The following is a 27,222-nucleotide window of genomic DNA, read 5'->3' as shown; positions in this document are numbered from 1 at the left end:
AATATTTAAAATCGAAGAGTTGGCGCTTAAGAAGCTAATAGTCACATATCTATATTATTGCCTCGTCTCTATTTTGAAAAAGAACATCTACTGCCAATTCCTCACCAAAGCCTTATGCTTCATTTTTTTTTTTTTCTTCAGAACCTATTTTATTCTTCTTCTAACCACCAGAGAAGGTCAGCTTGAACCAAAACAAGCTGAAATAGCCTCAGAAGGCCCACCTCATTACACACAACAGGGCAAAACCTGAAGTGAAGCCTCAGTTTTTTTCAGAGCAGACCCAGCATGTATTTTTACACAGGTGTCCACTAAAGACTGATCAACAAAGCACCACCACCACAAACATACAAACTCTGTTGGGGGCTCCCCCGTGTGTCATTCACGGAGTCTGCTGCTTCCTCAGCCATAAGCAAGCCCTTCCTTGTTCTTTTTTTTTTTTTTTTTTTTTTTTTTTTTGCGGTATTTGGGCCTCTCACTGTTGTGGCCTCTCCCGTTGCAGAGCACAGGCTCCAGACACGCAGGCTCAACGGCCATGGCTCACGGGTCCAGCCGCTCTGCAGCATGTGGGATCTTCCCGGACCGGGGCACGAACCCGCGTCCCCTGCATCGGCAGGCGGACTCTCAACCACTGCGCCACCAGGGAAGCCCCCTTCCTTGTTCTTTTGCAGGGCAAGGTCCTCAGTGTGTAGATCGATAGACCGTTTGTTTACTCTGGAACTTGGAAAGGGAGGTGACTCAACTTATTTCCTCCCCTGCATCTGAGATGCAATCACTTCTCTGAATATCTGAACGGTGACCTGGGAGATAGGTGGCAGAGGGTCCCTCAACAAAGACACTTCAGGACCAGCCTGTCAGGCTCCTTAAGTACTTAATCCTTTGTTTTTCAGAAACCTTTGCACCTGGGCTCCCAAGGGGCAAGCAGGCCCAAAGGAGCGGCCACAGGCCTGGGAGCGAGCGGCCTCTCTGAGCGGTCACCCGGGAGGAGGAGGGGGCAGGGAGGGGCGAGGTGGAGATGCAGGGGGACAGAAATCAGCTGAAACGCTCCATGCTGGTTCTGACTCGCTCCATCTCGTGCAGGAAGCTGTAGAACTGAGGCAAGGTTAATTCTATGTATAAATTTTCCGTTTGGGGCTTCCCTGGCAGCGCAGTGGTTGAGAGTCCGCCTGCCGATGCAGGGGGCATGGGTTCGTGCCCCGGTCCGGGAAGATCCCACATGCTGCAGAGCGGCTGGGCCCGTGAGCCATGGCCGCTGAGCCTGCGCGTCCTGAGCCTGTGCTCCGCAACGGGAGAGGCCACAGCAGTGAGAGGCCCGTGTACCGCAAAAAGAAAAAAAAAATTTTTTTTTGTTTGATTTCCTTTCTTAACCACCAACTTTAATTGTAAAAACAACCTTCCCACTTTTTCCAGTTCTCTGCTCCCAGACGTCACTCCAAATGTCCACTCCATATCTATAAGCTGGTTAATCATCAGAGTCTGACCTGTGGCCCATCGAGCAAGGGTGGGAGCATTCTGTTTCCACTTTTCAGAAAAGTAGGTGGCTTTCTCTTCACTGAGACCCAGAGTTATGAAATCAGCCCGGACCTGCTCAGCTGTGAGACTCTTCTTCAAGGCACCATTTGAAATCAGGAGGAGGCTCTTCACGATGCTTCTGACGGGGCCGGGGCTGATTTGCTTGGTGGTGGCAAATTCAGAGAGCTGAGCCAGAAACCTTTCCACCTCTTCTGGCTCAGTGAGGCAGTGGAAGAGCACTTCCTTCAGGGCTGAGAACTTCTGCGCGCCCAGCTGGTTCAGCTGCTGCGCATAGCCACCCACGGCCCCGGGCACGGGTCGGGTCCTGCGTGCAGTGCGGGCGGCGCATAGCGTCCGCTCAATCCCAGGGACCCCCAGCTCCCGCGCCTCCCCAGACTTCCTCCTTCACACTGCCCTTCAATTTTTAAATAGAAAATAGAGCAGGGACTTACCTGGTGGCGCAGTGGTCAAGAATCCACCTGCTAGTACAGGGGACACGGGTTCGAGCCCTGGTGCGGGAAGATCCACATGCCACGGAGCAGCTAAGCCCGTGCCCCACAACTACTGAGCCTGCGCTCTAGGGCCCGCGAGCCGCAGCTACTGAGGCTGCGTGCCGCAACTACCGAGCCTGCGTGCCGCAGCTACTGAAGCCTGCGCACCTAGAGCCCGTGCTCCGCAACAAGAGAAGCCACCGCAGTGAGAAGCCTGCGCACGGCAGCGAAGAGTAGCCCCCTCTCGCCACAACTAGAGAAAGCCCGTGCACAGCAATGAAGACCCAATGCAGACTAATTAATTAATTAATTAATTTAATTTTAAAAAAAATCCTCTCTCATCTTTTCGGTAGTCTGGTGTTTCACTGCCTCTGAGGATTGCAAACCTACTTGTAGTTTGTTTATTTTTTTCCCCACAGTGGCCGAGTCTTGCCTCAGTACAGACTATAAAGAAGTAACCACTATTAAAATGTACTTGTTCCAAGCCTTAAACTTGGACTAAGTCAAATTTTTTAAAAGTTTTCTGCCATCCCTCTAGCAACTCCACACATGCACACACGCATTTTTTTTTTTTAAACCTTTGTTAGAGTAGGTCATATTCTCGGAAAAGTACACAGGTTTAACTGCGCAAATATGGCTAACACCCGTAGCAAGGCACTGAATTCTACTAACGTGCCAGAAACTTCCCTCCCAGTGATGGCTCTTCCCCAAACACCACTGCCTGACTTTTAAACTCTACATTAGCTTTGCCTGTTTTTGAACTTAGCAAAAGTATAATCATGTAGTATATACTATTTGGCTTTTTTTTAATATTATGAGGTTCATCCATGTGGTTGTAAATTGCAGGATTTAACTCATTCTCTTAACTGTATGGCATGAAGATCCATGTTTTTATTGAAAGCACTGCTGTGTTTCCTGACTTGTGCCTGTGATTTTAAGATAATTGTATATTTGCAAGTCATAACCCCTTTTTAGCCTTAGTGTACCTATATATTATCTTCTTGACAAAAAAAAATAGTAATCTCATATTTAAAGATTTTTAACGTTGTACTTGTATAAGCCACTAAATTCTTTAATGAAATACTCAGCCAGGTGTTAGGAGGACTGATGTTATGCCAGTGCTGCTTCTTTTCTTTCTGTCCCCGTTGACTTGTGTTACTACCCACCCATAATCATGCTGGAGGAGCCCAGAGGTAAAGGCAGAAACAGGCCCAGCAGGATAATGGGACTCAGGCCAACTGGTACAGTACAATGGCAGGACTTTCCAGGTTAGGAAAATTGAAAGTATATTGTGTTTCTTCACCCCTAGAATATTAGTAGAGTAACCTCTACCTCTCAATCTCTATTTTTCATGTGTTTCTGTAAGAAAGACAAGAATTCCCACCATCCTAAAATGTTCTTGTACTTAGTTGCCTCTGCAGCACCTTTGGTCTCCCCTTGAACTTTTCTACAAAAGAGGCTCAGTGTCAGCCTGGCAATGTCATCTCATTTCATTGCTGGGCTGCCACTGGGTCTGTTATCCTCATTTTACCCTCCCTGAAGCCTTCAAAGGCCCACTATTTAAATTTGCAGTTTTTGTGGTGCTTACAATTTAGAAGATGGCTAGAATCAATTTTTCTTTTCTTTTTTGGCCACGCCACATGGCTTGCAGGATCTTAGTTCCCCATCCCGGGATTGAACCTGCGTCCTCAGCAGTGAAAGCGTGGAGTCCTAACCACTGGACTGCCAGGGAATTCCCTTTTTTTCTTTTCTTTTCTTTTCTTTCGTTTTCCAGGCAATTTTTCTTAAAGGAGATCAATATCCTTATTGATTCAGGTGAAAACAGTTTGCTGAAGCCAAGTCAGGAGGGTAATATTTACACAATATAAATGAGATTAAAATCTTTAGTCCTGTACCACTTTGCCTTATTAAAATTTAATTCACTGTGAAATCTGCATAATAGACTCCCTAAATTATATAATATAGAGATGATAAAAAAATCTCCAGTGGTTTATCTCTGCTTTTTTAAAAAACGTAATCCATTGTAAAACCTGCTTGTGGACTTCCCTGGTGGCACAGTGGGTAAGAATCCACCTGCCAATGCAGGGGACACGGGTTTGAGCCCTGGTCCGGGAAGATCCCACATGCCGCGGAGCAACTAAGCCCATGCGCCACAACTACTGAGCCTGCGCTCTAGAGCCTGCGAGCCACAACTACTGAAGCCCGTGCGCTTAAAGCCCGTGCTCCTCAACAAGAGAAGCCACCGCAATAAGAAGCCCGCGATCCACAGCAAAGAGTAGCCCCCCGCTCAGCGCAATTAGAGAAAGCCCGCCCGCAGCAACGAAGACCCAACTCAGCCATAAATAAATAAATTAATTATTTTTAAAACCTTATAAGGAGACATATTAAATTCAAAAAGCAGTTATTCCAAATGGCCCAAATTTTAACTCATTTTAATTTTTAAAGGTAATTTTCATTGCCTAAGTTTTTAAGCAATTGTAAGCTAGTTGCAGAATATAGAAAATAGAGAACCTGTAGGAACTGGAATATTGCTGCTTTTTTTTTTTTTTAACTGTTAAGATGATTTTCAGTAACCTCTCTTCTACATTCAGTACCCTCTTTTCTTATCCCAAAACTATTGCTGTTGTTAAACATTTCCCAGGGGAGCTTTGCTTAGAGCAATTCAAGTCAAGAAATCTATGGTCAAGGGAAGTTCTTAGACAAGAGTTACTAATTCATTTTACAACAGCATTCAGTAAACATTTGTTGGTTGTGTCATGTGTGCCAACACCACGCTAGATACTGGTGACAAAACAGTGATGAAATATAGTTCCTGTCCTTAGTTTATCAATTTGACCTCATACCACTCTCTGAAATGTCTGAAGAGTATCTACACTCCTGTGGAATAGCTTCCCTGAAGCAGAATGACATGACAATGTAGTTTTGAGCACTTGTAGAATTATTCTGTATTAAATAGATGACAGGTGGATAAGGATCAAGTACAAAAGTTTTCTCTGTGATTTGAGGGTTTGGGGGTAGTTTTTTTTTCTCCAAAGGAGAAAAGTATAGGTGGGTAGCACCTCTATTGAGTCTCTAGGAGCAAAATTCACTAGATTAGTTAGCTGAATTAGCTTCATTACATTACTATAAATTTATTCTAAGTGAAGTCACGTCAGGCTTCTGGTGTTATTGAAAATCCAACATGCTAAAAAATACAACCTATTTAGTATTTTTATTCCTGGACAAATTTTAATCATGTCAGATAAGTAAGTGCTTTATTTATGCCTTTTCTGCATTTAAAAAAATCACTTTCAAGAAAAATTTAAATGTATTACTATGAATAAAATAACACGTTTTGGGCTTCCTTGGTGGCACAGTGGTTGAGAATCTGCCTGCTAATGCAGGGGACACAGGTTCAAGCCCTGGTCTGGGAGGATCCCACATGCTGCGGAGCAACTAGGCCCGTGAGCCACAACTACTGAGCCTGCGCGTCTGGAGCCTGTGCTCCGCAACAAGAGAGGCCGCGATAGTGAGAGGCCCGCACAGCGCGATGAAGAGTGGCCCCCGCTTGCCACAACTAGAGATAGCCCTTGCACAGAAACGAAGACCCAACACAGCAAAAATTAATTAATTAATTAATTAACTCCTACCCCCAACATCTTCTTAAAAAACAAAACAAAACACATTTTCTCAAAATAAAACTCTTTAGATATTAGAATCAACTGAATATTTTGATGTCATGAATGAATAAATAATAAATGTTCAGGTGGGTTTGTTTGGGGTTTTTTGGTTGTCTAGGGTTTTGGGGGGAGTTTTTTTTAGTAATTTTGAGTATAGCAGCAGCACAATAATAAATAATTCAGTTCCTCAGTAAATTTTTCTTGAATTGAGCAAAAAAGAGAGGAAAAAAATAAAGGAAAATGAGTTATAAAATTTTTTATGTTGTCCATTGTAAACTACAGGATTGATAACACACCAGCACATTTTCTCCATTAAAGTAATTAAAGCTCTGATTTCAGGAACTGGAACGAGCATGGAGAGAATATGATAAGTTAGAATACGATGTAACTCTCACCAGGAACCAGATGCAAGAGCAGCTAGATCGCCTTGGTGAAATTCAGGTACAGAATTATAATATTTTTACATTGTTTTAACTGGCTTTGACTGGTACTGTACAAACCATCTTGTTAGCTTCATGCACACCCTAAACAGTTTTTGCATTATTGACTACCTAACATCTGGGTTTCAATACTTTCAATGATAGGAATCTTACAATCTCACAAAGTAGCCCATCCCTCACTGTTTAAAAGTTCTTTATCCTATTGGGCACATGGTGAGCCCTAGAGTGTTCTGTGCTCCTAGCTAACTATGTCACTTAGCACTGAAGTGTCAAATTATCTTATCCATTCTATATTAAATCCCTCTCATTTATCAAACCATTATTTAGCCTATTGTCTTGACTGCTATTTTATTAGAATAGAGGAAGATGCAGCACCATTTGGCATAAAGAATCCAGTTCTGTGAATAGGCAGATATGGAATCAAGTTCCAGGTGTTTGTTTTCATATCTATAAAGTTGAAATAACAATACCTGTCTTAAAGTGTTGCCCTGAGGAATGGAAATAATACATATTTAAGAAAATAATAAAAGTCACTTTATGCTTGTGACCCTATGTAAATTTGGTCATCTACATTGGAAGCCCAGTAGACTCAACAAATCAACACAACAAATAAAGAGTAAGGTTGACTCATAGAATGTCAACTGTCTTCTATGCGTGCTGTCCAAAATAGTAACCACCAACCACGTGTAGCTGTTGGGCACTTGCAATGTTGCTAGTGTGACTGAGGAACTGAATTTTTAATTATCTAAATTTAAGTAGCCATGTGTGGTTGTGACTTCTGTACTGAACACTGAAGTTACTAAATACAATAGAAAAAAATGGTAAACATCTAAAATACAACCAAGGGATCAACAAACTTTTTCTGTGAAAGGCCAGATATTAAATATTTTAGATGTTGCAGTTATATACGCTCTATCACAAAATCTTTGGTGTTTGGGGTTTTTTAATAATCCCTTAAGATTATAAAATTTATTTTTAGCTCACAGGCCATAAGAAAGAAGCCATGGGCCAAAGCAGTTTGCCAATCCTGATTTAACCTAACAAAAAGAGTTCATCATGAAAATTTAATTACTATATTATAGGACATAAGAGAAGACCTGAATAAATGGAGAGGTATAATTGCTATACCATGTTCATGGATGGCCTGATTTAACATTATCACTATGGAAATTCTTCCCATAAGCACAATTCCATTCCAACCAAATTTCCAGAAAAAATTAACAAAATGATTCTATATTTTTAGGGTATAATAAAGACTACAGTAGTTAGACATTTTTTGAAAAAATAAAGAACTAGGAAACACACCTTATGAGAAGTAGCATTGCGCATGTAACCTTAGGCCAGTTACATAACAGCTTTGTACCTCAGTTTCCACAGCTGTAAAATGAAAATAATAATAATACCTACCCCTGTTGGGTTATTATCATGGTTAAATGTGTTGATTTTTTTTGAAGCACTTAGAATAGAACCAGGCAAATAAAACAGACTATATGTAAGTGTTTGTTAAATACATAAGTAAACATGAAGACAATATAGAAAACTTGAAAAATGACATACTAGGAAGAAGTGAAGTATCTTTGACCTCTAAAAATTCAACAAGTCACTGTCTAGATTTGCAAAGAACTTTTTAATTTGGAGAAACAATGCATTAGAAAAATAGACAAAGAACATGAGTAGTTTTAATTAATGGAAATTTTAACTCACATTGCTAACAAGTGTTTGAAAAGTTGATCAGTGTAACTAGTAACCAGAGAAATCGCAGAATAAAACAAAAATGAGATTTTCATTGTACACCTTTCAGATAGACAAAAATATGTATATTTTTAAATTAGTGCAAAAGTAATACATATTCTATATGTGCAATTATCTGATTTTTATAGTTTATATTCCCTCCCTATAAGTCTTTATCAGTATTCACATCTCAGGGCTGACATAATTGTTACAGTTATCATACTTATTTACCTATTTCTTTTATAGTTTTATTCCTAAAAATGATATTTATCATTTTTGTATTTATCAATAAGAGTCATTAGAGTTTTACTAGAATCTTACTAAGATGATCTTATTTTGGCTTCAGTTAGAGTATTTAGCCTAAGGGACATGAACTGGGGTAGTAAAGAAATAACTTTAGGATAGAGTAAAAATAGCAATAATCAATTTTGAAAACTGAAAATTTGTCCTGCAAATACATTTAACTCTATCAGTAAAAATTCTTCAAATTGCCCTTTCTTTTTTTCTTTTTTGGCATGTCTCTATGTTCTAGAACTTAAGAGGCTAAAATACTTTCCTTTTTTTCCCGTAAAAATGTTTTGTTTAATTTGGGATTTGTGAGTTTCTGATCTGTTGTGTTTTTGTTTTGTTTTGTTGATTTTGGTTTGGGGAAGGGTTCCGCATTTTTAGTCCCATCTAATCAGTATTCCTTCCTGGGATTGTAAGTAACTCAACACAGTGTGTATTGAAAAGATGTGAAATAGTGTGTGTAGGTCTGAAATATTAAATTTTTCTGTTTCTCTGCTTTTTTCTTTTATCTTTGCCATTGACATTGCAAAATTGAGAAGATCACACAGATCATATTAAATATTCTCAAAACTTAATCCACTGCAATTCTCATTTTTAAGTATATAATTAGTGGAATTTATAACTGTATTTAATGATTTTTTCCCCCTGTATGTGGTCTGTCCATTTTTACTGATAGACTGAATCAGCAGGAATTCAGCGTGCACAACTTCAGAAAGAACTCTGGAGAATTCAGGATGTCATGGAAGGACTGAGTAAACACAAACAACAGAGAGGCACTGCAGAAACAGGTACATTAGCTTCATCTTTTATTCTGCACTAATTGACCATAATAATATATCTAAATGGAATAACACATAGAATTGGATTTCTCTTGTTATTTTAATGGATTTTTGACATTAGAAAACAGGCACTTTGTAATATTGAACCAGTACCCAAGTTTATATGTAATATAGAAAGCAAAGTTTTACCAACCACACTCACACAAAAATGAATCGTTTTGTGTCTATAATTATATACGCACACAGTGTTTTGGTTTTGAGAGTTTTTTCCCCACAACAGAAAATGTTGTTTTTCATCAATATGTTTTTTTCTCCTTAACAATACAATACAATAACAGCTGTGTAAGAATCATTGTATAAATGAACTATAATTTATCCATTTCGGTGTTGATGAACAGTGTAGGTTGCTTCCAGGTTGTTGGTTGGGTGGGTGGGTTTTTTTGTTTTTCTTTCATAAGCCATGATGTATGGAACATTACTGTGTACATAATAAACACACCTGCTAGTACTAATGGGTTCTAGGAAATGAGAAATAAGTGCACATTTTTCATTTTGATATGCACAGCCAAATTGCTTTCCTAAAAGATTATATCAACTCATACTTAAACCAGTAGTATTTGAGAAAACCCATTTCCCCATACTCTTGTTTATATTAGATATTTTAGTTTGTATTTTTTAATGTATTGGGGTTTTTTAAATGTATTTTATTGAAGTGTGGTTGATTTACAATGTGTTAATTTCTACTGTATAGCAATGTAATGGGTTTTAAATTCAGAAAACATTAATAAATGAGGGATTAGAAACTGAAGGCTTTGTTTAAAATAAATGAAATTGTTCCTTTTTTCTGTAGATTTAGGAAGATATGTTTAGTGTAAGTAGTTATATTTTACAATTTTTTTAATAGGTATGATAGGATCAAAGCCTTTCTCAACAGTTAAGTACAAAAATGAGGTAAGTTTGGATTGTTTCTCTAACTATAAATTAATTTGTAATTAAAACATGAATTAGAATTTTCTCTACTCATAACAAAAGTGTTTTCTAAATATGTTTGAGTTACTGTTTTGATCTTGAAATTTTGCTGGTTCAGTAATTTGGTTCTTCTAACAAATGTGATCTTCTTCCCTTTTCTTAATGGAAAAAAAAATAGAATCACTACTTCTCATCTATGTTAGAACTTTAACATTGTCATACTTTTTCTACTCTAAGTAATTTGAGTATTTATTTATCATTGTTTGGTATGATAAGTTGGCTGTGTATCATGCATACCATAAAGAAATGACAACTACAAAGAGATACTGTCAACCTAGTTGAAAGCATCTGTGGTCTTGAATTTTATATAAGAGCCAATCAAAAAGAAATGTTTTTTTTTCTCTTAAAAATTAGCAAAACAATGCAGGGTGAGATTTTTTTAATGAATTCTTTCCTTTTATTTTTAAAATGAAATACAGTAGTTTCATACATTTGTTTTGATGTTGAACTTTAGAGTAAAGCTAACCTGTGTGTTACAGAAAAAATTAAATGCAGTCAAATTTAAAACCCAGTTATTGGCTATCATAAACATTTTTTGGTTTTACTTTTTAATATGAGACTTTTGGCTTGGCAGTGTCCCTTTAATTATCTTAAAGTGAATGTAAGTTAACTTACCATTGCAAAGAATTTCGATATACTTAATTCAATATGCTTATCTAAATAAGGTGACTATTCTACAATCTTTAGGAAGAGGAAGTAGTCCCACCTCGTCCTCCACTTCCTCGGTCCTATGACTTTACAGACCAGCCTCCCATAATCCCCCCTCTGCCCAGTGATAGCAGCTCCTTGCTCTGTTATAGCAGGGGCCCAGTCCATCTGCCCGAAGAAAAGAAGATTCACCAAGTTCAAGGATATCCAAGAAATGGATCTCACTGTGTAAGTGGCTGCAATAGCCACAGAATAATCAATTGTACATGCCCTCATTTTTCAAACTTAATTTATTTTAGACTCAAACTTTTTTTTATTATAACACCACTTTTAGCCAGCACTTTTTTGTTCATATATAACATTATCATTTGTTTTTCCTGTTTTAGTTTTACCATTCTTATTTTGTAATATTTTCACAGTTTTAATAAAATTTCATAGTTTCTTCTTTTCATGAATATTTTCATAAAGTGGTTACTTTATGTGCCTGTGTTTAAGGAGCCATATTTTAAATATACCATTTCAGGATATTAGAAGCAAAATGTTATCTTTAGATCAGAAAGACTCAAGGAAAAGAAGATTCTTACCAGGAATGATCAAAAGGTTGAGATGTGGGCAGTTCAGTCTAGGAAAACTGTTAGAGGATGTGGACATTGCCAAGGAAAGACATTACCCATGGAAACTGGAAAAAAGGAGTTTGGGGATTAAACAAATAAATGTAAAATGTAATAAGCAAGGAGACAAGAACAAGGAGAAAAGGAATAGGGCCAATTGAGTTAATATGATATAATTATTTTTAGACTTTAGTTTTACTATGATAAAAATGTTCTGATGACTTTGTCCCTAAGAGGAATATTCTTAATTTTAAAATCAAAAGATATGCTGGTTAAAAATCTTTTATAAAGTATTTTTTTCTACCCTAATTGTAACATATATATTAATTGTGTTATACCCAAGATAGCTGACTGAGGCTTTTAATTGTTAGAGTGTGAGTTTTTAGAGATAAACATTTTAAAAGAGAATTTCGCCTTTTTGTGTGTTTTGTGTGTGATTACATATCTTCCTTTCAAGGGTCCAGATTATAGACTGTACAAGAGTGAACCAGAGTTAACAACAGTGGCAGAAGTTGATGAGTCTAATGGAGAAGAAAAATCAGAATCTGTTTCAGAAATGGAAACTTCTGTTAAAGGTCAGCGTTTGAGATATGTTTTATCTCCTGCGTTTTTCAGATACCTTAGAAATAAATTTAGTTAGTTTATATGTTGACACAGTACATATACAAGTCCACAGTCCCTTATCTGAAACCTTTGAAATCTGATGCGTTTCTGAATTCAGAAGTTCCAGATATTGGGAAGATAACATGACCCATAAACCACATATCAACATGTCATCTCTCTCTGCTGAGACAAATATGGCAAAATGGGATTTTTCAGAAAAGTAATTTCTGATCATAACCCGCTAGTCAATATTTTTTTTTTTTATAATCTGCTAAAGGGTCATAAAGTAAAGCTTGAAAAATAGTAAGTGGTAATATTCACATAGCTTTTTCCATAATTGGAATATTCTTCTAGGTTTTCTAACACTGGGTTTTGTGTTGTTGTTGTTTTGGGGTTTTTTTTAATTAGAAAAATACTGCCATCTTGAAAACTTAATATTTATACACCTTTCTCATTCTCATCCAAATCATATCTTTTTCTCATTGAAAGTCTTTGTTAACTTTATCTTTTCATACACAGATGTAAGTGAAACAGTCATAGTCTTCGTCCTTACCATATTTGTGCATATAATTATAAATATGCAGGAAATATCAGACTGCAAACAAAAGTAAATGTTTTTGGCAAATAGGTAACTAGATACCTGGCCAATTCTCCACAGATTATAAATGCTGGCTCATATCATTTTAAAATATTTTTGAGACTCTTCAACAAGTTGCAGAAAAGTAAAGAGAGGGATGTTCAGGCCAAAAATTATATGAAGGGTAGTGCATTAGTCTGCTCAGGCCGCCGTAACAAAATACCGTAGACTGAGTGGCTTAAACAACAGAAGTTTATTCTCACAGTTCTGGAGGCTAGAAGTCCCAGACCAAGTTCTGAGAGGGTTTGGTTTCGGGTGAGGACTCTTTTCCTGGCTTGTAGATGCTGCCTTTCCTCTGAGTGCCTGTAAATTCTCTGGTATCTCATTTTATAAGGACACTAATCTTTGGGGGCCAGGGCCCCACCCTTATGACCTCATTTAACCTTAATGACCTCCTTTTAATCCCCATCTCCAAATATAGTCACATCAAGGATTAGGGCTTCAACAGAAATTTTAGGAGGACCAATTCAGTCCATAGCAAGAGGCATCCAGGAAGTTAAGTGGAGCATGAAAGCCAGCTTTCACCTTGTGACAGGACAAAGCTCAGAGCATGAACAAATTAGGAGTCTGCTAGGAGATCCCCTCAAATAAAGCTGAGGCCCTCTGAGGGCTATACTCTCAGTGAAAACTGATTAATTCAATTTCATCAAAATTTAAAACTTTTGCCCATCAGAATGGAAGAAAATATTATCAGTACATATACCTTACAAAATCCTTGTATCCAGAATATTTAAATAACTCTTGCAAATCAGTAATAAAGATAAACAACCCAATAAAAAAGTAAGCAAAAGCCTTGGAGAGTTAACAAATCAGGTATACAAATGACCAATAAGCACACAGAAAAGCTTACAACTTATTAATCATAAAAGAAATGCAGTTTTAATGCAAATAAAAATCACATTTCACACCTTCTAGAATGGCTAAACTTGAAAGACTGACTACCTAGTGTTGGTTAGGATGTGGAACAATTGGAATTCACACACATTTCTGAGGTGGTATAGGATGGAACAACAGTTTGACAGTTTCTCATGAAGTTAAACATGCAGTCATCATAGCCAGGGATCCTATATATTTACCTAAGAAAAATGAAAACATAATCCCTCAAAAGACATATACAAGGGTTGTTATAGCAGCTTTAATTCATAATAGACAAAAACTGGAAGCAGTCATATGTCTGTCAACAAGAGTACGGCTAAACAGGTCGTAATACTTCTCAGCAAAAAACTGATAGATGTATTTAGTCATAACAATGATATCATCTGAAATATGTTCTCTAATATAGCTTGAATTCTTCCTGGAAGTTTTTCCTCTTTTAAATTTTGGGGTTTTTTTTTTTTTTTTTTAGTATATAATCATAAGCTCTCATCTAATAAATTGTCTGAAGTGTACAGATCGATTACAGTGTAATTTATTTTGTACCACATGACTTAAAGTCGGGCTTTTAAAAATGGGCCACTGACTGGCATAGTAGAAGGCTTTTCTTTATCTGAACTGTAAAAATTACTTGTAATACATCAGTCCAGCTCTTCACATTCTCAAATATACAACTGTGATAAACACAGAGTTCATAAACAATATTAAAACTTCATTAAGCTGCAGATTGTTTGGTTCATAACCTAAAGGGGCCCTGCATGATTGACCACCATTTGTCTTTGGGGGGAAAATAAGATTTCATTTTTCTACTTAGTTAATGTAACTTTAATGAGCCCAAAGAGAATGATTTTTTTTTCAGCAAACTATTGAGATTTGAATAATTTCTTATTTTACTTGTGTCCTCAGTGGACAATAGTGTATATATTCTGCTTACACAAGATGACTATGATACAGATGAATACATTTTATGTGAACTGATCATTAGCTTTTATTGTTGTGTTAATGATTTTGTGTGTGTGTATTGTTTGTTTTCTAATTATAAAAGTAGTGTGAGTTCATTATAGAAATTTTCAAAAATGCAAAAGTAAAAGTAACTTCAATTATCTGTAGTCAACTATTGTTAACATCGTTAGTGGATTCTTTTTTTTTTTTTTTTTCTCAGTACGCGGGCCTCTCACTGCCGCGGCCTCTCCCGTTGCGGAGCACAGGCTCCGGACACGCAGGCCCAGCAGCCATGGCCCATGGGCCCAGCCGCTTCGCGGCATGCGGGATCCTCCCAGACCGGGGCACGAACCCGTGTCCCCTGCACCGGCAGGCGGACTCTCAACCACTGCGCCACCAGGGAAGCCCCTGTTAGTGGATTCTTTATTGAGGTGGTGCAGTGTGATTGAAAGAGACCAAATGGGAATTAAGGACATTTAGGTAAATCACTTAACCCTTCTGGCCATAACTTTCCTCATCTCTGTGAGAGGATTAGATTAAGGTACTTTTAACCTCTGAAAATATTGTAAATACTTCATGAAGAAGGAGAGCAACAAGGGAAAACGGGCCAAAGCAGAAGCTCTAGCCGTGCTGCCGCTAAGCTATATGTACTTGAGGAAGTCAGTTAACCCAGATTCTTCACTTCATTTACCTTCTTTTTTTACAGGGTTGGTAAAATAAGTAACAAAAGGCTATTACATTTCCCTGTTTCTTTTCAAATGATAAATTTGCCTTCTGATTTTAAAAGCCTCAGAAATTGAATATGTCCAAAGAAAGCAATGTCATGTGAAGATGTTTTGTAGAACTTAATGCTGTTTTTATTTTTAGGTTCCCACTTTCCTGTTGGAGTAGTCCCTCCAAGAACAAAATCACCAACACCCGAATCTTCGACAATAGCCTCATATGTAACTTTAAGGAAAACTAAGAAGATGATGGATTCAAGAACGGTATTTAATTATACATTAATTTCCAGAAGGATTCTCAATCTATTTATTGCCACCTTGTATATGCTTTAATTTTTAGAGGTTTTTTTCAAAACCTTTTTTTGGGGGGGCCACACCACACGGCTTGCGGGATCCTTCCCCGACCAGGGATCAAACCTGTGCCCCCTGCAGTGGAAGTGCGGGGTCCTAACCACTAGACCTCCAGGGAATTCCCATCAGAATTTTTTTTTACATACTCTTAAGAAAAATTTAGTAATTTTAATTTTTTTAATTACATTCAGGGAATTAGCACCTCAGAGGACAGGCCTAATCTGGGTTTTCTTTGCTCAGACTCCACATGTGGTCTTTGGGGCACAATTTGTGGAATCTGTTCTCAGATAGCTGCCCTGTGTTACCTCTCTTGACACCTCTAAAAATTTCCTTAGGAGAGTGATAGACATGTGCTGTGGTCACCCAAGCCAGCCTGAGTTTGCAGGGCCTTTCCGCTGCAGTAGACTTGGAGTTTGCTAATCCTCTGGTTACAATGAGCAATGTGAATTGAGAATGAGAAGCAAATCCTGTACTTCACACTTTCATCTGAGATCCATTTAATTCAGACTGGCTTTTAACCAGTCTAATCTTGGTCTCCTTGGGAAGATTCTCAAAGGACTTAACTCCCTTTCCCCAAGTACTCTCTAGAAATTTGGGCTGCAAAAGAAATTTTACTTTTCATCTTTATAAATTCTATTTATTTGGTATGAGATAACTTAAAACTATAAGAAAAGACTGAAAGGTACAACAAATGATAAGATTTATGATTATTCTTGAAAGATATTAAAATATGGTACAAAGTATATGCCAGAAATTCTGACAAATTTATATATATAAGAAATATAATGGTCCTGTAATACTCTTGTTCATAGAGTTAGGCATTTTTTAGATTAAAAGGGTGTTTTCTTTGGAAATTATAATGTGAAATAAGGCAACAGAAAAAAAAAACTTTAAAAATGCATGTTGAGATCAAACAGAAAGATATTAGTGGATTTATATTATTCTGTAACTATCTTTTTAAAAAAATAACTATCTTAAATACTAGAAGAAAGACTTCTACATAACCAAATGCTGGGGGGAAAGTATGGAAGACTAGTTACCTAATACTGTACCGGAAAGTCCTTTATAAGCAATACAGATACCAGAAGAAAATACTTGCAGTATAACAGACAAGTTTCATAATATTTGAGGAATTAATATAAATCAGTTATTTTTAGGGTTTTTTAAAATGGAAACTATGTAACAGTGATTCACAAAAATATGAAAATTGCTCAACATTGATAATCATTTTTAAAGTGCTAACTAAAACCCCAGTGAGATACTCTTCTCCAGTTATACTGGCAAAAAGATCTAAAAATTAATAATACCTGACATTTTAAAAGAATAAATAGATTTGTACAATACGATAACTTGGAAAAGGACGTTTCAGTGAGACAACACTTTTGCACAAACACAGAAAAACCAGGAAGAATACATGTTTGTTGTTACTAAAAATAAAAGGAAAGAGTGCTAAAGTAGCCAACTTCCCAATCAGTATCTAGAATTTACCTTTATTTAAAAAATTTTTTTCACCAAAGCAAATGCTTTGTTTCACAAATGAGAAGCATCATTTTTGCACTCTAAGGCTTTTCATTTTTCATTCTCCTTTCAGTTTCTATGTGAGCTCTTCAAGATATTCTATACAATAGAAAACAGTTCTAGATCTGTAGCTACTGCTCTGCAGACACATTTTAGATTGCAGTGAAGAGAAGAGGATCTTGGCCGTTATCCTGACATACTGCTTAGTCACAGAAATACTTACCTCTGCCCTGGGTTCTTTCCAAAACACCAGCAACTCCACCAATGTCTCAGTCAGTTCCCAGCAGTTCAGTCCAGAGGACACAAACCTATGCATTCTATTCCATAGATCTTAGAATATGTTTAATCTCTAAAATTTCTATTATATAAAATAAGCTAAAGTTTCCTTATGACAGTTATTGATATACTTATTTTGGATCTCATACCAATATTGTTTTATATCTTTAGTAAGAAAGTGAGAAGTAAGAACTGGTTGTTTAATGTGACTAATATTTTTAAACCCTTCAGTAAACCATAAAAATGAGCCATGTAAATGTGTGTGTATATATATATATATATATATATATATATATATATATATATAAATATATAAAATATAATCTTCTGATTTATAGAAAATAGATTCTTCCATAGTTTTTCATGAACTAAGGATGTTTTCTCTACCAGTCTTTTCACAGTAAAAAATGTGTGACTTGAAACATTACATTTTTAGTATAATAGAAGAAATTGCTGAGTTTTAGAAGCTATGCCCCCTGTTTTCTCCTAGTTTGAGTTTTATACAATTTCCTATCTCAGGGCCGTGGGGTAGGGTCACTCCAGAGCTGCCGTACTTTTTTGTATCTTTTTTTTTAAAAACAAGCAAATCCCCTCCTTAAGTTCCTCTTCTCTCCCCTCCCTCCTACCTCCTCTCTCTCTCTCTTTCCACCGCTGATCCTGCATCAGTGCATGCATAAAGTAATCTGCCTTTCTGGTGTTATCTAAATGACATCCAAAACCTCCACTTTAGATTTTGCAAACAAAGTAAATGTATTGTAGGACATTTTTTATTCTGACATACTTTTCAGAAGTTATCCTGTATTCAGGTATTCATCTGTTTGTTTACTTTCAATTTAAAGGAAAGACCAAGAAGTGCAGTGGAACAGCTCTGTTTGGCTGAAAGCACTCGACCTAGGATGACTGTGGAAGAGCAAATGGAAAGAATCAGGAGGCATCAACAAGCATGCTTAAGGGAAAAGAAAAAAGGATTAAACATTATTGGTGCTTTAGACCAGTCACCCTTACCAAGTCCTTCAAATTTAAGGGATAATCCATTCCGGGTTACCCAGGTATATCAATTGCTTTTACTCATTCTTGTGGGTAAATCTAATATCCCTTGAATCTTAGAATCATAGAGTTACATGGTTGATGGGCTTTTAAATGTCAGCAACATGGATAGTTATATTATTCAACTCTTATAATATGCCAGGACAGCTTAGTAAAATGGAAATAGCCCTGGGTTCAGAAAACCAGAGCTAAATTACTTGTTGGATACCCTCCTATACGTTGTGGACTTAATCTCCTCTACTGTAAATCAAATAAAGATACAACCTGTCCTATCTACTTCATGGAGGTAGTAAGAAGATAAAAGTGCTTTCAACAAATGTAAAATGCCACGCAGGTTAGCAGGATAGTCCCCTGTTCCCCTCCCAATGAAATGTGTATTACTCTGTATACTAATTTAGCATGACCTAAATTGTAGCGAGAGGGTTTCTAAAGAAAAGTTCTACTATTCATTACATTTTAACTTCAGTCTTATAAAGAGACACCATTCCATTTCTTATTACTTATTTGTTTGTTTGTTACCCTGATTCATAAATCAGAGCAGACTAAGGAACCTTTCCAGTGGCTTCAGTCTGGTCTATTCCTGTTAGTAGACATGGACCAGCTGAAAGTGATTCCCTGTCATCATAGAAATCCTCTTTCTGTCTTGTCTAATGGAGAGCAGGCATTGCTAATGGTGATTCAACCAATTAACAGTTGAATAACTGTACATTCTACACATTACAAAATAGATGAATAATATATATGATTCCTCTGTTGTTTTTCATAAGGAAACCTCCTTGCAAGTGAAGAACCAACTTAAAAAAAAATTAATAGGTACTATCTAAAAACTATGCATGACCGTATAGTATGAATCTAAAAATGCTGTCTATCTCTTGAACAGACTCGAAGGAGGGATGATAACCTTAAGGAACTGGATGCCGTCATTAGAGAAAATGACGTGAAGCCAAACCATGAAACTCCTGCCGCAGAAACTGTTCGACTAAAAGAAGCTGAACCTCAAAATACAGATTTCAGTGAAGAGGTAGAGAGATTATTTTAGGACAGTGTTACAAAGGGGTGGATTTTTGAAGATAAGATCAAGTGAGAAGGTTGAAAATAGTTACGTGTCATTCTGTCACAGGGGCTATATAGATCTTAGTGAAATGATAGGCTTTGTATAATTTGATTGATGTATTCAGCCACAACAAAAACTGGGTTAATTGAAAACTTAAAACATGATCAATCAAGGCTGGAATAAATTATCATTAACCCAATTAAAGACTCATATCCCAAAGCGGCTAGCTAATGGCAATGTACCTTTTATCCTAGTAGCAAAGGACATTAAATTTTCTTTTTAGTGTTTTTATTTTAATTTTTGAATTTTATTTTATTTATTTTTATAGGACATTAATATTTTTAATGCACTTGAATATAAATTTATATTTCAGTAAATATTTGATAGGGTATAGGTTTTTTAATAAACTTTATTTAGGAATCATTTTAGATAATTCACTAATATATTAAATGTGGTAAAAATGATTTGAAAAAGAATTTTTCTTCTTCTCTAGTTTAAAAAAACTGAAAATGTTTTTTCCGAAACACTTTTCACACCTGAGCCAAATGGAGTAAATTCTGAGGAAGTGGTGGATAAAGAAGAAAACAAAGAAAAGATGCCCAAGGATGTTCCATACAGGTAATAATTAGGAAAAACAAACAAAGGAGTCATTCACAAAATTGTATACCTGCTTAAAAATGGTAAACTTCAGAGTCAGAGGTCTTAGATTCCAGTCCCAGAATATCTCTTACAAGATAGAATCTTGAGCAAGTTACACAACTGTCCTAAATGCAGGTTCCTCACTTGTAAAAATGAGCATAATAATAGTATCCATCTCACAAGTGTGTTATAGGGATTAAATAAGAAAATATGTGTATAGCACTTAGCACTGTGCTAAATACCTAGCAAGTGATCAATAAATACCTTTTTTAAAAAAATGCCAGAGGCACACAAGCTACAGCAAAGTAAGCACCTCAGCGTTGCCTGTATAATCACAGACATTGATCAAATATCTAAGATGTCTAATAAGCGTTCCAAAAATTATAGTGATTTGCCTTTTTTTTTTTTTTTTTTTTTTGCGGTACACGGGCCTCTCACTGCTGTGGCCTCTCCCGTTGCGGAGCACAGGCTCTGGATGTGCAGGCTCCGCGGCCGTGGCTCACGGGCCCAGCTGCTCCGCAGCATGTGGGATCTTCCCGGACCGGGGCACGAACCCGTGTCCCCTGCATCGGCAGGCGGACTCTTCAACCACTGCACCACCAGGGAAGCCCTTGCCATTTATTTTTTAACTATATTTCTTAACTAGCATTTTTAAATGCATATCCTCAGTCTCACCATCCATAAAAAAATTCCTAGTGCTGGAAAAGAGAAATGCTGTGATTTCATGTTATTAGGAATGCCTTTATCTCTTCAATGAATAGCAAGAGAGAATTTGAAAAATATTTGGCGATAGCTGATAAGAAAAAAATCTCTGCTGAATTTTTGTTAATAGATATAGATTAGAACACATCCAGTATATTACGAATCTATGAGTTCATAATGATACAACAACAACAAAAAATAATTTGTTGGCCCCTTCAGAGGATGCTAGGGAATCGACTTACTGTTCCAAAACCTGGTACATAAAGAGAAAGAAGTAAATATTTATCCTACCTTTCCCAAACAAACTGCAACCAGAGAGTTTATGAGGAAACTCTTCTTTATTAGAAGAATTTTTCACTCAATAAAGAATGAGAGGGCTTCCCTGGTGGCGCAGTGGTTAAGAATCCGCCTGCTGGGCTTCCCTGGTGGCGCAGTGGTTGAGAGTCCGCCTGCCGATGCAGGGGACACAGGTTCGTGCCCTGGTCTGGGAAGATCCCACATGCCGCGGAGCGGCTGGGCCCGTGAGCCATGGCTGCTGAGCCTGCGCGTCCGGAGCCTGTGCTCCGCAACAGGAGAGGCCACAACAGTGAAAGGCCCGCGAACCACAAAAAAAAAAAAAAAAAAAAAAAAAAAGAATCCGCCTGCCAATGCAGGGGACATGGGTTCGATCCCTGGTGGAGGAACTAAGATCCCATGTGCCATGGGGCAACTAAGCCCACGTGCTGCCACTACGGAGCCCATGTGCTCTGGCACCTGCACACCACAAGTAGAAAGCCCACGCACCACAACTGCTGAGCCTGTGTGCTCTGGAGCCCCCATGTGCCACAACTAGAGAGCCCGCACACTGCAATTAAGACCCAACGCAGCCAAAATTTAATTAATTAATTAATTTAAAAAAAAAGAATGAGAAACTTAGAATATCACTGCTTTGCTAAAACCCTGTTAAAATAATGGATGAACAATATTCCTCAGTGCTGCTAAAGCTGTTAGCTAAAAAAATATTTTGTTTTGTTTTTTTAAAGATTTTTTTTATGTGAACCATTTTTAAAGTCTTTATTGAATTTACTACAATATTCTGTTTTATGTTTTGGTTTTTTGGCCATGAGGCATGTGGGTTCTTAGCTCCCCGACCAGGGATCAAACCCACACCCATTGCATTGGAAGGTGAAGTCTTAACCACTGGACCGCCAGGGAAGTCCCCTGATCATTTTTAACATCAGGAAAAGAGACAGCCTATTAATGCAGTAGTGCAAGACACCCACCTAATAGAGTATTACTTGCCTCCTTTCCCCCCAAACGTAAGTCTGATCAAGCCTAAGAATCGTATCAGTTTATAAAAAATATGAGGGATGGGCCTCCCTGGTGGCGCAGTGGTTGAGAGTCCGCCTGCTGATGCAGGGGATACGGGTTCGTGCCCCGGTCTGGGAGGATCCCATATGCCGCGGAGCGGCTGGGCCCGTGAGCCATGGCCGCTGAGCCTGCGCATCCGGAGCCTGTGCTCCGCAACGGGAGAGGCCACGACAGTGAGAGGCCCGCGTACCGCAAAAAAAAAAAAAAAAAAAAAAAAAAAAATGAGGGATATAGTCATCAAAATCCAGAATGTAGTAAATTATTGGACAGATAAACCAGGTTCTTTCTTAAATAAATGACAAAGAATAAAACGGGTGTGTGCGGTGGTATATTTTAAAGTAGACTTTAAGGGACTTCTCAGGCACATACAGTGTATGGACTTTGTTGTTTGGATCCTGATTCAAACAGATAACTCTAAGATGTTATTATGAGGCAATCAGGATCACTTGAGCATTGACTGGGTATTTGATGGTATTTACAGACTGAATGATATGTCTGGAATCTGCTTTAAAATAATTTGGGGAGGACTTCCCTGGTGGCGCAGTGGTTAAGAATCCGCCTGCCAATGCAGGGGACATGGGTTCAAGCCCTGGTCTGGGAAGATCCCACATGCCGCGGAGCAACTAAGCCCATGTGCCACAACTGTTGAGCCTGCGCTCTAGAGCCCGTAAGCACAACTACTGAACCCGTATGCCACAACTACTAAAGCCCGCGCACCTAGAGCCCGTGTTCTGCAACAAAAGCCATCGCCATGAGAAGCCCACGCACCGCACCGAAGAGTAGCCCCTGCTCCCAGCAACTAGAGAAAATCTGCGTGCAGCAATGAAGAACCAATGCAACCAAAAATAAATAAATAAATAAATTAATTAATTAAAAATAATAATAATGATAATTTGGGGAGTTGGGGGCTGAGGGTTTAGAATGAAATAAGATTGGCAAAATGTGGACAAAAATGCCAACAATTGTTAAGTACAGATGGTGACATCTTTTCTGTATAGTTAAGATTTTTCATAACACTAAGTTGGAAGAAAAAAATTAATTGCATTCTAAAATAACGAACTTTAAAACTTCCATCTATTTTCATTAGCCCTCAAGATGAGTCACAGATCCCAAATCATAAACCAGAAGGCCACCCTGAAGAAAATACAAAGGACAATATTCATGAGCAGGAAGAAACTGTTATTTCTTATGAACTAACTCCTGAGGCTTCTAGAGGAAGTCAGACAATGGCAGGTAGATATTACATGTTTCCTAATTTTCTTACTGGTGCTTCCTCTGAACCTCTGAATTTATTTGCCATGTGGAGACTCTAACAAGGGAGCCACGCAGGAACATCAACTGCAGACCAAGCAGCCTTTGCCTTCCCACACTTGCACCGTCAGGAGCACAGTTGCACCAGAGCACAGGGCCAGCCCTGCCTGAGCAGCTAGATCCGCCCTCTCTCCTGTCTTGGACGTCAGTTCCTTCTCTTTGTTTTGTTTTATTTGTTTCTTTAAGCTGAACCTTTACACATACCTTAAACTTTTTTCTAAGAAGATCTTTTAGTACTTTTCTCTGACGCTGGATTCTCAGAGTATTCATAAGCCTACCCCTTTGGGAACTGTGGAAGATTGAATATCTACACTAGTAGAATGGATTTACTTACTTAGCTCCTACTATAATCCACATCTGGGTTTTTCTTTGATAGTGGAACATCATGATCCATAGCATGTTAAGAAAAAATAAAATTTTCTTTGCTCTTCTTTTATACTTTCTGGATTCTTCACACATCTTTTTTCTTTTTTTTTTTTCTTTATGACTTTTGCCAAGGGATGGGGGTAGGGGAATCATCCCACTAGTGTAATGTATCAGTTTTGCATCTCATAGTCCATAAACAAAAAGCTATCCCTAGTAATTCTTCTCTTCCCCCCTCAACCCCACCTCCAATCATTTTGCATAAGGGTAAATACAATGAAATTCAATTATGCAGGACTGTTCTTAAGAGCATTTTCTGTATCATATACATATAACATGGAAATTTATATCATCAGCCATGTTCCTTTGTAACCAGTATGAAGCACTTTTTCCTTTGCCTCTTATCACTCACAAGGCAATGTGTACAGGAATTCTCACTTTCTTTAAAAATTGTCATTGATCACATTCGGTTATTATTATGCCAAGTCTGTGTTAAAGGTTGTGTGGGTGTATTAAAACCACAACATTTATACCATCTGCAGTATTTAGCTTCATGCAACTAGAAAAGCTTTTAAAAATGAGACCCAACAGTGGTGAGTCACTGATAGACACCTGAAAACTAACCTTGAAGCCAAAAAAAAAAAAATTTTTTTTTAATTTTTTTCCAGTTTCATTGAGATATAATTGGCATATAACATTATATAAGTTTAAGATGTACATGGAAAAAGAATTTTTAACCAGCCTTCAAGGGACATTTCATACTGAATAATCTGTTGCCAGAATAGCAAAAAACAGAGCCGAAATGCAACTAAGAATTCCTTCCCGACACACGTTCTGTGTTGGGAATCGCAGCGTCAGGATTTCCTTCTCTGAAGGTGTCTCCAGGATTTTGATCTCGTCACATTTTCTCGGTGTGTTTTAGTGCAAAGCCTGTCCCCGTCTCCTGAGTCCTCGGCATCACCCGTTCCGTCCACTCAGCCGCAGCTCACAGAAGGCTCACACTTCATGTGCGTGTAGTCTCAGAACAAGTACGTCATTTCCTTTCATTTTTGTGCTTTACTGTTAGAGCTTTCAGCCTGACTTTTGTTGATTTGGTGAATAAAAACTGATGAATTCCGGCCTGTGTGTTAGGGATAGTTAGCAGAGCAAGTGTTTGAACCACGGGCAGTAACTCAAAATTTCCAATATCAGCCCTTCAATGATTTGCTACATAACAACATTTTCTCTGTCTCTTCTTTCATCATCCATAAAAACAGCTAAACTTGGAGGGAAGGTTTTGCAGTGTTTTGCAGCGGTGCTCCCACCTAACGTTTCTTTCCACAGTTGGGTCTGAGAATTCTATTCAAGTCGTTACATTTTGATACAGAAATGTTTTTTACATTCAGCATGACCTATCTACCACACTGGGAGTTTGCTAATCATTTTTAAGAATAAAGAAAAGTTTATGGCACAGCCAACTAGATATGGAATGTAAAATCTTTAAGATCCATCAGAAATTATTTCTAAATAATTATTTTTTTTTAAGTCAGGGAGGTAGCTTTTAAAAAAGCCACAGGTGGGGACAGGGAGACGGGGCCTTTCTCAACCAGTGTTCCTTAGACCACACTTTTAGAACCACAAATAATTTCCTAAGGTGTCTTACTTTTAAACTTTATCAAAATTTTATAAATTTTACCTCAATTTTGTACTTACATACTTTTTTTATTTTTCAGAAAAGCTGTGAGGTATGGAGTGAACATTTTATGCCTTTTTCTGCACTTTTTTTCTCAGTATCTACCAGATCTTCTAGTGTTTGGTGCCTTCGGATTATCACCAATTTCTGTTAAACAGTTATAAGCTGAGAAAACACCTACAGATATTATGAGCATGGCTACAAACATGTTCTTTGATTTTTAGGTACTCAAAATAAATGAGTGCAAATACCAACTTAGACTAAGTTTTTCATCCAGTAGTGCTCATTTTCTAGCATCTACGTCCATTCACACCTTTTTGTAGCAGCTATAATCTGTGTCCCTTTTTTTCAGCCAGAGGATTTATGTTTAACTGTCTTGTCATTTCCGTAACTTTTATTTGAGATCATGTCTGTCTGGAGCCTAAAAGAGGCTTTGTTTGTTGTCACTTGGTATATCTTTAGGATTTGTTGTATTTGTTGTAGTCTTAACCTGTGTCTTGCCTCTGTCACTCATATATTTAAACTTTTAACTTAATACATTCAGAAGTGGCAGTTGCCACTAGTGACAGAATAACACCAAACACAGGGATAATAAACATTATGCTCATTTTATTCCTCCTGTGCAAAGAATTGATTGATGGCCTCTGTCTGTCTTAGTGGTGAAATGTACTTTGAGAGCCACTCCCATCATCTCTTGGTTCAATAAACAGGTTACAATTCATTGTACTTGGACCATTCTGATAACAAGAATGTTCACAGTTAAAACTGGAGTACATTTCCAGGATCCTTAAGTTGTTATTGTTTGATTTTGTTTTGTTTTACTTTCATTCCAAGAGCCAGTAGTATTACGTACTAGAGGAAGGTACAGTGATTGCCGGATATTTTCTAGCTTTGTGGTGTGCAGTCACCACAACCAACCAGTGGCATTCAAACTTGCATTATTTTATAATCCATCTTCTCATTGTGCATGTGTCATCTTTCTGAACTAGTAGTTTTGTCAAGACTTAGGAAAGTTTTACAAATGACACTGCTATGTAGGCAGCTTAATATAGTATTACATATTTCAGTAAAGTTGTGCAAATCTCTGCTCATTTTGTCAATCTTGTGGATTCAGCCACAAGTTTGGGTCCTTTTTTTCATCTGAATTGCTATGCACATATTGCATTATGTTTCTTTGCTTTGTCAATTAAGCTTATGGAAATGAAGAGAAGATGTCCTTCAATTGTATTATGTTTGGGGATTTTCATGGCCATGCTTGTCAGTTCTATTGCTAGAGAATGTGGCCCTTAGTTACTTCAGGAAATGGTCATTCATTAACTTTGCAGGTGTCAAAGTAATTTTACTTCTTTGTATTTTTCAGCTATACTGACTTCTGTTGAAACCATTCAAAGCTGAGGACATGGACCTTTGGCAATGTGAGAAGATATTGTACAGTATATTTTAAATCTATGAAATTCATAGTTCTGATGCTTTTGGCCACAGAGCATCATTTTATCACTTCTGGAAAATGTTTATTCCAAAACAGCTTTAATGGCCCATATGTACACTCAAGGTTATGTAATGTAATCTCAAGGTTATTATTCTGACACCAGCTTGCTGCTATGATTTCAGAGCACATAAGTAAAGGTGCTTTTTAGTGTGTGGTCTACAGCCAGAGCTTACTTAGTTGCTGATTTCCAGATTTTGATGTTTCTAAAGTCTAGGTGGATTTATATTTCTTTTCACTTTTCAGTACATAAATTTAGTTATTATTTCCAGTGAAGCTTGTTTTCCTTTTTTTTCTTCTTCCTCCCATTTTGGCTACTGCAATGCTTTGTTTCACCCTTGATTTGTAAAAATTTTATATATATATTTAAAATGTGCCACTTTATTACTGCTAAGTGAAGTATGTCCGTTTCCTGCTATAATTATTTCTCAGTCAGATTGCATTGTCAGCAGTTATGCCACACTCTTGTCAGCTTAGATACAAATGTTATC

General features: G+C 37.5%; 1 protein-coding gene and 1 pseudogene across 25 annotated transcripts in view; one reads left to right on the top strand and one right to left on the bottom strand.

Moving 5' to 3' along the window:
* The window catches only part of PLEKHA5 (pleckstrin homology domain containing A5), a gene marked incomplete at its 3' end in the record, with an annotated part of 238,789 nt that extends 212,014 nt beyond the window's left edge, over positions 1-26,775 (top strand). For 11 of the 24 annotated variants that reach the window (XM_079715611.1, XM_079715606.1, XM_079715602.1 and 8 more), the window contains 10 exons: positions 5,999-6,100; positions 8,795-8,906; positions 9,802-9,848; positions 11,643-11,760; positions 15,108-15,226; positions 17,947-18,156; positions 19,035-19,175; positions 19,702-19,826; positions 22,987-23,132; positions 24,496-24,590. In XM_079715611.1, coding sequence (XP_079571737.1) covers positions 5,999-6,100; positions 8,795-8,906; positions 9,802-9,848; positions 11,643-11,760; positions 15,108-15,226; positions 17,947-18,156; positions 19,035-19,175; positions 19,702-19,826; positions 22,987-23,132; positions 24,496-24,590 — 1,215 coding nt within the window. Of the gene's footprint in view, positions 1-5,998; positions 6,101-8,794; positions 8,907-9,801; positions 9,849-10,613; positions 10,803-11,642; positions 11,761-15,107; positions 15,227-17,946; positions 18,157-19,034; positions 19,176-19,701; positions 19,827-22,986; positions 23,133-24,495; positions 24,591-26,605 lie in introns of those variants that run through there. The other 13 variants (XM_079715600.1, XM_079715608.1, XM_079715621.1 and 10 more) reach the window with 5 other exon arrangements.
* LOC307060737 (COMM domain-containing protein 7-like) lies at positions 1,030-1,858 on the bottom strand (annotated as a pseudogene). The gene is made up of 2 exons: positions 1,354-1,858; positions 1,030-1,131 (listed from the first exon to the last, which is right to left on the bottom strand). The product of its transcript is annotated as a COMM domain-containing protein 7-like (transcript).
* Positions 26,776-27,222: the final 447 nt, after the last annotated feature.

This window comes from Hyperoodon ampullatus, assembly GCF_949752795.1.
Source record: "Hyperoodon ampullatus genome assembly, chromosome: 11".
NCBI classification, from domain to species: Eukaryota; Metazoa; Chordata; class Mammalia; order Artiodactyla; family Ziphiidae; genus Hyperoodon; species Hyperoodon ampullatus.
The sequence above is the reverse complement of the archived record's forward strand: the minus strand, read 5'-3'. Positions and strand labels throughout refer to the sequence as shown.